Source organism: Tachysurus vachellii, chromosome 2 (genome assembly GCF_030014155.1).
Source record: "Tachysurus vachellii isolate PV-2020 chromosome 2, HZAU_Pvac_v1, whole genome shotgun sequence".
NCBI lineage: Eukaryota > Metazoa > Chordata > Actinopteri > Siluriformes > Bagridae > Tachysurus > Tachysurus vachellii.
The window spans coordinates 34,292,877-34,307,174 of record NC_083461.1 but is presented as its reverse complement, the minus strand read 5'-3'; the positions used below and the strand labels follow the sequence as shown (position 1 = coordinate 34,307,174).

General features: G+C 39.8%; 1 protein-coding gene across 1 annotated transcript in view; it reads left to right on the top strand.

Moving 5' to 3' along the window:
• eys (eyes shut homolog) overlaps positions 1-14,298 on the top strand; it is a 301,631-nt gene that overhangs the window by 165,237 nt on the left and 122,096 nt on the right. The window contains 5 exon segments of the mRNA XM_060888558.1: positions 1,392-1,563; positions 3,030-3,108; positions 9,930-10,129; positions 13,516-13,640; positions 13,920-14,044. Coding sequence (XP_060744541.1) covers positions 1,392-1,563; positions 3,030-3,108; positions 9,930-10,129; positions 13,516-13,640; positions 13,920-14,044 — 701 coding nt within the window.

The window sequence follows — 14,298 nt, the reverse complement described above, 5'->3', positions numbered from 1 at the left end:
AACTCCTGAGCTAAACGCTGTTACTACACAAAACGCGGTTGTAGCTGCCTCTCTACATTACTACAATAGAAAAGAGGTGTTATTTGTGTAGCAACAGCGGTTAGCTCAGGAGTTATTGACTCAGGAAACTCCAATCTGTGAATAACTTCCCGCTCCTTCAGTTCTCTCCAGCGCTGGAAAGCTGATTCTAGATTAGCACGGTCCTACTCAGTTTTCTGAAGCATTTCTTAAACATCGGAGACCCTACCTTTAACTCCAACACGGAAGGAGATGACTTCAGTAGTTTCAGTGCACAGGAGGAGAAAGATAGTGACCAATGACTTTTTTGGTAGGCTACTGTTTACTGCTAATTTTTTATTTTTTGTTACAAGCCGTGTTTCATTAAAGCCTATTTATTTTTGTTACAAGCCATGTTTCGTTAAAGCCCGTGTAAAGTTAATTTGTTTCAATGTACCTGTAGGTACCTGCGGCTTATAGACATGTGCGGCTTATTTATGTTCAAAATAATTATTTTTTTTTAATTCAGTGGGTGCGGCTTATATTCAGGTGCGCTCAATAGTCCGGAAATTACGGTAGTCTTCCAGAGACCCTTGCATACAGATTTATAAAAGCAGATTTATATAATCTAACTTACAATATATATATATTTTTTTTTAATAATTAATTCATGCGTGCTTTATACGTATGTTCTCTCAGCATCTTTGAGCTGTTGCTTTGCGGTAATTAATGGACCATTTAATGTAAATATCACTGCACAAATAATCATATTGGGGAAACACTTGGTTTCAGGGGTGGAATAATTAGTATTTGATCAATAATGCAGCTTGCCCTCATTGGGTCTGTAGGCAGTTAACTGAGCAAGAAGAAATAAATTAACTACCATGCCAGTAAATAGAACATAAACATCTCAAATGTACAAGAAATCAGAAGAAACATGGCAATTATAAAATGTTAATTATATATGTTATATAGATAGCTCATTCCTATATCATTATCTCTGATGGCAGGCAAGCACATGCCTAGAAATACTAAAGCACCTTAAGGAAAATTTAGGTTGAAAATTGAGTAGGTTGAAAATTTATTTACTGGAGTAACAGCAAATAAATATTTATTTCTAGCACACAACACAAAGATTTTGACTATGGCATTTTTGTTAGGCTTAGTTTACCACAAATACACTGAATAGGTTTTAGTATCACAGCATTGATGTCTATGATTATGGGTGTATGTATCCTGCCAAAGCAGAAGTGCATGCCAAATATTGAAAGAAAATTGGACCAAAAAGTCCAATAAGGCCTGAATAAAAGAGCAAATTATTGGTTGAATTAATGATCTAATGAATGAATGCATGACTGTATGATTTATTAATTAGATTAACTGATTGCACAAAGGCACACACTGTGAGCTGAACGTGGATGAGTGCACCTCAAATCCGTGCCAAAATGGTGGGAGGTGTGTTGACGGCCCCAGTGGGTACCACTGCCTGTGTTCCAGTGGCTTCACGGGCTCGGACTGTGTGAGCAACATTGACGAATGCGCCTCAGACCCCTGTGTTCATGGCAGGTACGTGAGCCCTAAGACATATTCAGATATTCAGGCAAGAGCTGCTTTGTCATTGGCCATCAAAAGATCATCACAAGTGAAGGCACCTCAAAGCTTTAAGCTTTGAGTTTTCTCAGTTCAATATCAACAGCAGTTTGTCATTCTATTGAACTTTGCAAACATAACCAGTAGGGATGAGCGAGTACAGCATTATCTGTATCTGTATCTGTTAACCATATGAATTATCCGTATCTGTATCTGTACTCGGAGTGGGCGGGGCCTAATCCGGAAGCAGGCGGGGCTTGTCTTGAAATGGGCGGGGCTTTAACTGGTAATAATTAATTTGGTAAAAAAAATAACCACGTCTGAACGAACCCACGTTTACCAGAACTCTACTGGTTAGTAAGTACGTATTATTAACGTTACAACCCGAAGTAAAAAGCTGAAGAAACCCTAAACGTTAACGGAAAAGACCCGCGAACCCGAGTGACTGAGGGAGAGACAGAGAGCTGTTCTGTGTGTGACTGTGAGTGAGCAGAGCGAGACACAGCAACACAATACATCTGTATGTATGTAGGGGAGGGGCGCTGTGACTAGCCTATCACTGTAGGAGAGGGGCGCTGTGACTAGCCTATCACTGTAGGGGAGGGGCGCTGTGACTAGCCTATCACAGAACGCTGACACAATCAGCTACCCAATGATGATTTTCATTCAATCCGAGCACAGATATTGACTCGTATTACTCGTATAATACTCGTACTCGGCAGAAGTGCTTTATCCGTACCGGATACTCGTTTCAGCCGAGTATCCGGCTCATCTCTAATAACCAGTGAATATCTATGAGTCAAATTCAAATAGTGCCAAATATAATTTATATGGTTTTGTCATGATGTATAAAGGCCATGCATTCAGATGGTGTTTTTATATTGATTTAATTGAATACGGTTTAAAATTGAATTCTGCTTCTGAAGTCATATGTGTAAGCAGCAGAAGAACTGAAAGTTGTTTAGTGCTGTTATCACGTTTCTCTTGTTTTTGCAAATGCCTGTTATGGAAATGAACCAGAGCAAATAAAATAAACACATAAAATCTGATTGGATTGGCCAGAGAAAGAATACTGATCGGATTTAAATGCCTATACAGAAATTGCTTGGGACTATGTACTATGTATATGGCTCATATACCCTAATGCTGTACTTGACTAATATAATTTTATATAATTTTGTATAATTATGGCTATAGCTTGTAAGTATAGTGTTTTAAATGATGCATATTGATTTGTTTGCTATGTTTGTGAATAGCACTCACCTTATCAAATTCTACATGTATAAAACATCATTTGCTAACAGGTAGAAATTGTGAAAGAGTGCTAGCCCTGGGTGGTTGGCTTGATCTGCGTGCACAATAGTGCCTAATAAATCATTGCTCATAAAGATTTAGAGTTTGCACTTGTCAGAGAGCATTAACTAAGCCTTTTTTCATGCCAGCTGTTCAGACGGCATCGACGCATACGACTGTCAATGTGAGAATGGATGGAGTGGCCGCAGATGCGAAACTAATATGGACGTAAGCATATACATATCAGTAGGATAGCGGCGATGAGATTTTCAGTAAATATGTTAATAGTTTCTTATTGATGTTCTTCTGTTAATAAATAATGATTAAAGAGGGAAAAATAATGCTTACTATCCATTTCAGAAGATAACTTTATTATGACTATACAGTCCCATCCTAATATATTAGAGGGGTCAATTCTTTTGTTTTTGCTATGTACTGAAAATGTTTAACAACTAAGCAACTGAAATATTGGAATATGTGTCTGGCAGGTGTTTCTTGTTGCCCACGTGTACCCTGTTACATTGACGGTTTAAACAATTATTAGCTCTAAACACTTGGTTTGAGCTCTGGGCTTTGCTTGTGAAGATGTTATTTGTTGTTAAAAAGGATAAACCAACATGAAGATCTATGAGAAAGCTGTCGTGAGAAAGAAAGCACTGGTGAACTACCAGCAAGACCTCAAACAGGACAAAACAACAGCAATTAATGACAGAAACATTGTGAGAGCTGTAAAGAAAATGGCAGAGGTGAAGGAATCACAATCCACCATTCAAAGTCTTCAAGAGCAGAAATATGAAGGCAATGATGTAACGATTATATATATATATATATATATATATATATATATATATATATATATATATATATATATATATATATATATATATATGAATATTAATATAAACGTATATAAAAAGCTAACATTTTAAATCTAGATAAGAATTTGCAAAGAAATAATGTGATCAGCCACAAAAGAAAAGGATTTAGTGATGATTCAAAACATACCTGCTCAGGGGTCAGTCAGGGATGCGGTAGCTCAGTGGTTAAGCGCCGTTGACTACTGATCGGAAGGTCATTGGTTCGAATCCCAGGTCCCAAAGTTGCCACTGCAGGGCCCCTGAGGAAGGCCCTTAACCCTCAATTGCTCAGGTGTATAAACTGAAATAAAAATGTAAGTCACTCTGGAAAAGAGTGTCTGCTAAAATCTGTAAATGTGGAGGTGGTGTCATGGCTTTGTCTTGCATGGATTCTTCTGGAACAGGGTCAATAATATTCATTGATGATGGCAAACAGAAACATTCCGTCCGCCAATTTACAGAGAAATCCAGTATAATTAGGAAGCACTTCATCCTGCAGGAAGACAATGACCTAAAACACATTCAAACAAGGACAAAACATATAAGAACTAAAATAAGCTGTTTTACAAGCCTGAAAAAGCAACACAAAAAAGAACACAATGTCAGTGGGTCTCCGGTTTGATGCAGTTATTGCAAGCAATGTATAAGCAACCAAGTATGTTGTTTTTCTTGAAAGCCCAAATATGTGATGCATAAGCAAATAAGTTATTTGGTTAATAAAATAATGTATCAATATTCATTCATTCATTCATTTTCTACCGCTTATCCGAACTACCTCGGGTCACGAGGAGCCTGTGCCTGTCTCAGGCGTCATCGGGCATCAAGGCAGGATACACCCTGGACGGAGTGCCAACCCATCACAGGGCTGTATCAATATTAATATTTAATATTAATATTTTCATTTTATTTAAGACTAAGATCTGTTTTTATACTTTTGCTTCCCTATAAACTGTGTGGTCTGTTACCAAAGGTGTCATTTTCAAAGTTGTTAAACATATCTAGATGTAAATATCAGAAAGATGAAATTTGTCTAACATTTTAATCACAAAAACAAATGTTTTCTTTGTACAGCAAACGAAAAGAACGGGTCTCGCCATTCCAACTCTTTTTTGAGGGGTTGGTACAGTATAACCACAGATTAAGGCTAGACTCATTGGGCAGACATTTGAGCTCAGTGCAGTCAATAAAAAGCTGTTTTTTTATTGTGCAACACTGCAACCAGACCAGTTCAATACCATTCGATTCCAACTGCTGTAGCGACAGGTCAATGCAACTGAACACCTTTCGAAGCCTCTTGGAACTGTTATACCATAATGATTGTTGATGATTTCAACATAGCACACCATTTCCTAAATTTTCTAATGTATATCATTATTGAGGATTGGATCAAATTTAGGAAATGACACTACTCACCGTTATTACTCAAACTGCTATTGGGGTAATGGCTCAAAAAGTTCCAGAGAAGTACAACTTATCGTAAATGAGCGATGGAGAAAGAGAGGGTGAAGGCGAGAGGGAGGGAGAGAAAGAGAGAGAGGATGATGAGCCTTATATCTGGCCTAGTTTTCTGATTTAGACACCCAATAACAAGAAAGATGAGAAGGTCAAACATATCTCAGGCTTAACTGAATTTGAACACCATTACCTCTTGAGACAAGAAAAAGAGATCAGCTCTTGCCCTTTTGCACAAGATGTCATATAGCAGTAGACCTACTGCGTAACACACTGCGAACACAGGTAATGGCTGTCGTGTTTTGTTAAAACGTAGTTGCCCTTTTCTGTTGAATAGCTTCCTTCCACACAATTGGCACACATATTATTAAACAAATACTAGTTGTATTAGAGGAAAAAGACCTTTTGATTTTTAACACTGTAGTATTGTGTTGTATCACGATGTAATTATTTATTATTATCATTGTCCAAAGACTCAGTGTATGAATGAGTGTATGAATCATTATTCATACACTCATTCACTCACTCACTCATTTTCTACTGCTTATCCGAACTACCTCGGGTCACGGGGAGCCTGTGCCTATCTCAGGCGTCATCGGGCATCAAGGCAGGATACACCCTGGACGGAGTGCCAACCCATCACAGGGCACACACACACTCTCATTCACTCACGCAATCACACACTACGGACAATTTTCCAGAGATGCCAATCAACCTACCATGCATGTCTTTGGACCGGGGGAGGAAACCGGAGTACCCGGAGGAAATCCCCGAGGCACGGGGAGAACATGCAAACTCCACACACACACAAGGCGGAGGCGGGAATCGAACCCCCAACCCTGGAGGTGTGAGGCGAATATGCTAACCACTAAGCCACCGTGCCCCCCCCTTTAACGATGCACTTTCTTTGACACATCTTTAGCTTTAGAACATATTGGCTTTCCTTCATTTCATAATGAGCGTAAGGAACCGAGGTATCATGAAAGCACAGTACAAATGGCTGATTAGGAAGAAAGTGATCACTCTAATACCTAATTGATTTTAAAGCTAACCACAGGCTTAAATGTACCCTTGAGATTAAACAATAGGCTTCTTGAGAGGGCTGTAGGAGCTTTCTGTGGAATAAATCATTAGCTGTTGCTTTCTGCCTCTAATGATTCTTTCTATAGCTTGTACTTCCCCAAGTCTTGAATTTTCTACCATTTATTCATTAGTATATTGGAAAATTAATTAGAATTGAGGCTGCAATTGAATCCAGCTGCTCTAAATCACAGGGAGTTGTCAGGGTAATGAAGTCATTTGCATAAACGCAAATTGTTGAGAAAGGTATATTTGCATGTAAGTAATCTGATCACTGTAAGTGACGTGAAAAATACAATTAGTAAACAGTGTGTATGCTGTCAGTATTTACTTTTACAGCGATGCTTACTGAATTATTCATTCATTCATTCATCTTCTACCGCTTATCCGAACTACCTCGGGTCACGGGGAGCCTGTGCCTATCTCAGGCGTCATCGGGCATCAAGGCAGGATACACCCTGGACGGAGTGCCAACCCATCGCAGGGCGCTTACTGAATTAAAGTGTATAAATTTAGCAAATATATATCGTTTTATTTTATATAAATAAATGTTATGCTAGTTATGCTAATTAACTTGTTTAAAACATGAAATTGCTTCTAATTGTTTTCTAATTGTCAGTTAGATTGTCAGTTCAGATTGTCAGACGTTTTAAAATACAGATAAATATTAATGCATTCCTTCTCATACATTTTCACTCCTATATCAACAGCTAAGTTCTTCAACCGTTACAAGTGCTTCAGGTAGCTACAGTAAGTGCACATAATCTAAGACTAATAAAAAACAATCGAAAACACTGTTGTTATTTAACCCTCTAAACAGTGATGGTGAAGCTTTGTGAAAGCAGACTTCATTTAACATGCGTGGTTTATGGAAGGAGTCTCCAGTGTCAGCACTTTGTTACAGTATAGAGTTTTTTTATGCTACAGAAACGTTTTCAGGACAGAAGAGTTTGCAATATACAGTTAGGTCCATATATATTTGGACACAGGGACCATTTTTGATCTTTTCTAGGTATTTACCGAAACATATTCAAGCTATAGTGGTTAGCACGTTCGCCTCACACCTCCAGGGTTGGGGGTTCGATTCCCGCCTCCGCCTTATGTGTGTGGAGTTTGCATGCTCTCCCCGTGCCTCGGGGGTTTCCTCCGGGTACTCCGGTTTCCTCCCCCGGTCCAAAGACATGCATGGTAGGTTGATTGGCATCTCTGGAAAATTGTCTGTAGTGTGTGATTGCGTGAGTGATGGTATATCCTGCCTTGACGCCTGAGATAGGTACAGGCTCCCCGTGACCCGAGGTAGTTCGGATAAGCGGTAGAAAATGAATGAATGAATATTCAAGCTATAGTTGTATAGGTAAAATGGGCTGAAAGTGCAGGCTCTCAGGTTTAACTTGAGGTTATTTAAATCCAAATTGGCGGAAGGGTTTAGGAATTACAGCTCTTGAGAGTAGCCACCCGCTGTTTTTCAAGGAATCAAAAGTAATTGGAAAATTGAATCAAAAGCTGTTTCATGGACAGGTATAGGCTATTCCTTCACTATTTCTTCATCAATTAAGCAGGTAAAAGTTCTGGAGTTGATTCTAAGTTTGATATTTGCACTTGGAATCTGTTGCTGTGAATTTACATCATGCGTTCAAAGGAGCTCTACATGCAAGTCAAACAGGCCATCATTAGGCTTCAGAAACAAAACAAATCCATCAGAGAGATAGCAGGAACATTAGCAGTGGCCAGATCAACAGTTACATTCTGAGAAAAAAGGATGCAACGGTGAGCTCAGCAACTTAAAAAGGCCTGGCCGTCCACGGAAGACAACAGTAGTAGCTGATCGCAGGATCCTCTCTATGGTAAAGCAAAACCCATTCACAACATCCAGCCAGGGGGCACGGTGGCTTAGTGGTTAGCATGTTCGCCTCACACCTCCAAGGTTGGGGGTTCGATTCCCGCCTCCACCTTGTGTGTGTGGAGTTTGCATGTTCTCCCCGTGCCTCGGGGGTTTCCTCCGGGTACTCCGGTTTCCTCCCTCTGTCCAAAGACATGCATGGTAGGTTGATTGGCATCTCTGGAAAATTGTCCGTAGTGTGTGATTGCATGAGTGAATGAGAGTGTGTGTGCCCTGCGATGGGTTGGCACTCTGTCCAGGGTGTATTGATGCCCGATGACGCCTGAGATAGGCACAGGCTCCCCGTGACCAGAGGTAGTTCGGATAAGCGGTAGAAAATGAATGAATGAATGAGTGAATGAATGAACATCCAGCCAAGTCAAGAACACTCTCCAGGAGGTAGGCGTGACCTTGTCAAAGTCTAGAATCAAGAGAAGACTTCACGAGTGCAAATACAGAGGATTCACTACAAGGTGCAAACCTTGTAGTGGCCAGATTAGACTTTGCCAAAAAACATCTAAAAAAGCCTGACCAGTTCTGGAAAAGCATTCTTTGGACGGATGAAACTAAGATCAACCTTTAGCAGAATGACGGGAACAGAAAAGTATGGAGAAGACTTGGAACAGCTCATGATCCAAAGCATACAACTACATCTGTAAAACATAGTGGAGGCAGTGTAATGGCATGGGCATGCATGGCTTCCAGTGGCACTGGGTCACTGGTGTTTATTGATGATGTGACAGTGTAGTATAGGAATATACTGTCTGCCCAGATGAAGCCAAATGCAGCAAAGTTGATTGGACGGCATTTCACAGTACAGATGGACAATGACGCAAAACACACTGCAAAAGCAACCCAGGAGTTTTTTAAGGAAAAGAAATGGAATATTTTGCAATGGCCGAGTCAATCACCTGATCTCAACCCGATTGAACATTCATTTCACTTGCTGAAGGCAAAACTAAAGGCAGAATGACCCATGAACAAACATCAACTGAAGACAGCTGCAGTTAAGCATCAGAAAGGAGGAAACCCAGTCTCTGGTGATGTCCATGGGCTCCAGACTTCAGGCAGTCATTACCTGCAAAGGATTTTCAACAACTGTGCATATACAGTAAATGGTTGCAGTTCCTGAACCATTTACTTGATTTTTTTCTTTTTATTTTAAAGCTGAACGTGTGCTCTTCAAATGCATCTTGTTTTTTTTTTTTTGTTTTTTTCATTTTCATTTTATTCTGGTGGCATACAGTACATAGCCAAAAGTATGAAAATTGTGTCTGTGTCCATATATACAGTATATGGACCTCACTGTATAAGTAATTTGAAAGGAGTTTTTGTTAGTGATCAAAAGAGGCTGGTGAGGAAGCAACTGTTTCTAGCTGATGTAACTGATAACAGGAATGAATTGGGCCTCAACATGTTCACCAGTGTTGACAATGACAATGTGCCATTGTCATTGTGAACATGTTCACCAGTGTTGACAATGACAATGTGTCATTTGTTTATATATTTTTACATATAATTGTTGGCAAATTGCAGTGATGTTAATATTTCTGTGAATAACATGGACAATCATTTGCTTGGTAACTTGATTGATTATTTCTAAATAACAATGTTTATTCTTTAGATATCAGTTACTGGGGGATTTGTAAGTACTTTAGCCTTTTTTGGGGCAAAATTTAGTATCACATTATATTTATTAGCATGAAAATACCTCACATCAAATCTAAGAATATAATTGTACTGTAGCATCTCAATTCTTATCACGTGTACGTTGTTTTCAGGAGTGTGAGTCTCAACCTTGTTTGAATGCTGGCTTCTGCGTGGACCTCGTAGACAAATATGCCTGTATATGCGCCAGAGGCTACAGCGGGACACAATGTGAAGTCGACTTGGATGCGTGCCTGGATATGCCTGTGAATTCCTCTCAATGTTTTAACGGTGGAACTTGTCTGGATGGCCCTGGGTACAGTTTTACATGCAGGTAAAGCCTTCAAATCACTGCTTTATACAAGAGCATAATTTCTCCACCTAATGTCACAGGTTACATATGCTTTCAGCCCCACTCATATTCAATCATGACTTAATTCTGGTCCTTATGGAAGAGAGCATATACCAGTCTGTTTTCTCTCCAATTAAAGGTCTGCTAGGTTGTCAGAGCGATGATCATGAAGCAGCTGCTGCCGTGTAATTGTCTGAGTAAAACGAGGCTACGGTGTGTGCGGCATAAAACCTCATCCTCGCTCATTATGACCTTTTATACATAACACACTATCCTTAAGGATTGATTTACTCCACCCTGAGCCCAGACCTACAAATTAACCAAACACTATTTTCCAATTACTGCTCTATGAGGAAAGCAGATCCACTAACAGACAACAGACAGGGGGTTGCTTGTTTGTCCATATGAGGTTTCAGTGGATTGATTTGACTTAAATTGAAACCAAATACTCTCTGTCATTCTTGGTATTTACTTTCATTTGAAATGGCACACAGGGTAATGGCTTCTGCTTTGATTGTGTTACAGCCCTCATTTGGTTGCTATCCCAAGTTGGATCAGATAATAAAAGAGCAATCAGTTTTTGATTGGACATTTTGGTTTTGTGCAACACCACAGGAACTGCGACATAGCATTTTGTAGTATAAATAGCTTGAGCAGTGTGTTCACGCTGAAAATAGCAGTAGTAGTGCACTTCAAATACACATCATACCCTTATTAACTGAAAAAATCAAATGCTGAATACTTCATGCACTCAAAACTCAAAACGTTGCTCACGTAGCAGAAAAAGTAATTTCACACAAGCCAAATCACACTCTGGTGGATAAAACATCTTAGAAATGTCTTTTAAATTTATACAGTCACATTTATGTTTTAACATTTTTACATTTATTGTGTTCTGTTAAGGGGGGGCGCGGTGGCTTAGTGGTTAGCACGTTCGCCTCACACCTCCAGGGTTGGGGGTTCGATTCCCGCCTCCGCCTTGTGTGTGTGGAGTTTGCATGTTCTCCCCGTGCCTCGGGGGTTTCCTCCGGGTACTCCGGTTTCCTCCCCCGGTCCAAAGACATGCATGGTAGGTTGATTGGCATCTCTGGAAAATTGTCCGTAGTGTGTGATTGCGTGAGTGAATGAGAGTGTGTGTGTGTGCCCTGCGATGGGTTGGCACTCTATCCAGGGTGTATCCTGCCTTGATGCCCGATGACACCTGAGATAGGCACAGGCTCCCCGTGACCCGAGGTAGCTCGGATAAGCGGTAGAAAATGCGTAAGTGAGTAAGTGTTCTGTTAAAGTTAGCAGCAACACTTTGTGTGTCTTTTTGATGACATTTGCCATCGACAGGAATATGCCTTATTCTTCTTCTTTGTAAAAAAATATAAAAATAAAAAAAGAATAATGTTCCGTTTTAAGACAATACAATTCTTTTAAAATCTGAAAAAAACTAGGCAGTATAGTACATAGTGCACAGTGTGTAGTACATTATTTGGGACGCAGCTTAAGGATCTGAATGATGTGAAAATATGAAACTCATCATCTGATTATTGACTCGATTTGACTCGGGTTTTAAATTCTCAACTTTGACTTTCTGTGAACTCGTGTATTAGCATTCATCAAATTCTTATTCTTGAAGGCCTAATTTTGTGATGCACAGTTTCACACCTGATTACTATTATACAACCTACTGTACAGTAGCACTGGGTTAGTTGTCCAAGCTTCAGTTTCATGTCCTTGCACAACTTTCCGTGCACACATTTAAAACTATACGTGCTACTTTTAGTTATGATTACCTAGCAACTGTTGTCAGAGCCCTCAGGGTAGTTGAGAAAAGGTATTAGATTTGATCACTTCTGGAGATATTTGGCTTTTTGCACTGTGTGTGTGTGTGTGTGTGTGTGTGTGTGTGTGTGTGTGTGCCTTGTACAAATAAAAATAATGGAAATAAAAAATAGGATATGCAGAGCAGGTCATTTACTATTCCTCAGTGCAAGCTTGATGACATTCTTATTAGTGTTAATGTGGTTTGGATCACACGTTAATGTTGTATTGACACACACGTACTGTATCAACCTCTAAATTTGATGCAGTTTTGTAGTGGAGTATTTATTTCTGCCTAGGCGTTAAGTTTGTCTTGATGACACGTGGCACAGTAAATGTTGTTGATGCTTGTGTTCTGACACTTTAGAGCGTCCAGATGCTTCAGTGAATATGTTATGTTCTCTGATAAATTATGGAGTATTGTGCAATGTAAACGTAGTAGCTACTTCAAATATGTATCATACAGCAGCGGTTCTTATAGAAGATCTGAGTTTTATAACCAGCTTTGATTCTCTTCTCATTTGTTAGTTGATTTCACATTTGTGTAACCAAATGTGCTCAACAAATCAAATAAACTAATATAAAAATATTCCAGGCTTTGGTAGCCCAACATGAAAAAGCTGCAAATTTTTTGGTTGATCATAAATCGTGTTCGCTAGACTCACTGTGTAAAGCTTAAATAGCAATGAGCTATATTTTTTTGCCAGAGGCACAAAAGCAGTTATGTTTAAAGCAAGTTTATCTCAAATTAAACCACTGTTTAAATGTTAGGTCGTGTTTAAAACAGAAGTGTTGTTCAACATATCATCAGGAGATCATGAGTTTGAATAGTTTATTTTAATCAGTTCAGGAACAATTCGTCGCTGTCGGGCGGAAACCTCGTATGTCCAAATTTGGTCAATTTCATATTTTTTCACATGTCGATGCTATTGTTCAGTCCCCACGTGGGTCTGTTATTTTTACAAGTTATTAACCAATCTAAAGTCTTGAAAATAGCTTGAGCGCAAATGTCATAACTCCATTGGACACTTCAACTGTCCACCTCTTCCTCACTCCGCGGGAGAGCTTCACGGCATATTTCTCCTCGAGAAGAGTCGCAACGAATCAACACGTCTTCTGAGGTAAATGTCTTCAAAACACTGGGCTCAAAGAAAAAAAAATCTTGACCCCCGCTAGTTCTGGTGCTCGTCTGAGGACAGGAATTTAGCACAAGACAATCCACTGCAACGCGGACTAAACCCTGTGCACTGCAGATAAGGTACGGCGTTTTTTTAATTTCCTGACAAATAACGGTTTTGGAGATACGAGGAATTGCTTTATCGTTTTGAATGCATTATAAAGATTGGGACTAACTTTGTTCATTAAGGTTTATGAGATCTTTATCTCATGATATGATCTGACAAACCTGTCACTAATGAGAAGGGTCTCAGCTCGTACTGCATGTCATCCGAGACAAGTGTTTTCATGTTTCTTTGCTTCCATGTTTTCTCTTCCTTCAGAATAAGCTTACAAACGTCAAACTTTTTCTGATTTAATGGTAGCATCTCTTTATGTTTTAGATGTCAAGCGGGTTTTGCTGGGGATTTCTGTGAGCTGGATGTGAACGAGTGCTGCTCAAAGCCTTGCTTACACGGCGGCATCTGCCAAGACCTCATCAATGGGTACCTGTGCCACTGCCGACCCGGTGAGCTCCTTACTTGATTTCCTATTCAAGTAAGTCACATAACACTGCAAGAATACTGAAACATGTTCAGCCGCTCTCTCCCAACTACGTTGTGGGTGTGTGCGAGCAAAACCAGTGAAAGGAGCTAAAGCAAATCAGTGTGGAAGAGCACGATTGATATTCATTTCTGAGTTTTAAAAAGAAGGATAAGATAAGGGAGGAGGAAGTTGACTGGTGTAGTCTTACCATCTGCAATGTGTGTGTATGTATGTTTTTTTTTTTAATCCTTATTTCTGGCAGGTTGGACAGGCCTTCGCTGTGAGGATGACATTAATGAGTGCCTGCCGCAGCCATGCAACCAGGGGATGTGCATCCAGAACGAACCAGGCCACGGCTACTCCTGTTTCTGTCAGCCGGGATTTGTGGTGGGTTGCCTCCTCCTCCTCCTCCTCTACCTCCTCATCTTCCTACCCCCCTCCTTTCCTTCTTCCTCTATGTGTTCCTCTTTCTTTCTCATGCATAGAACGACCAGAGAAACAGCAGGTTTTTTTTTTCTGCTGCACTCTTTTTTTTGCTTTTCCAATATTGTAGTGTCTAGTTGTTTGTTTTTATCTTACAGCAAATCAACAGTAAGGGAAGCTATTTTCTAAAAATCATTGGGGTCAGCACAAATGTTTTT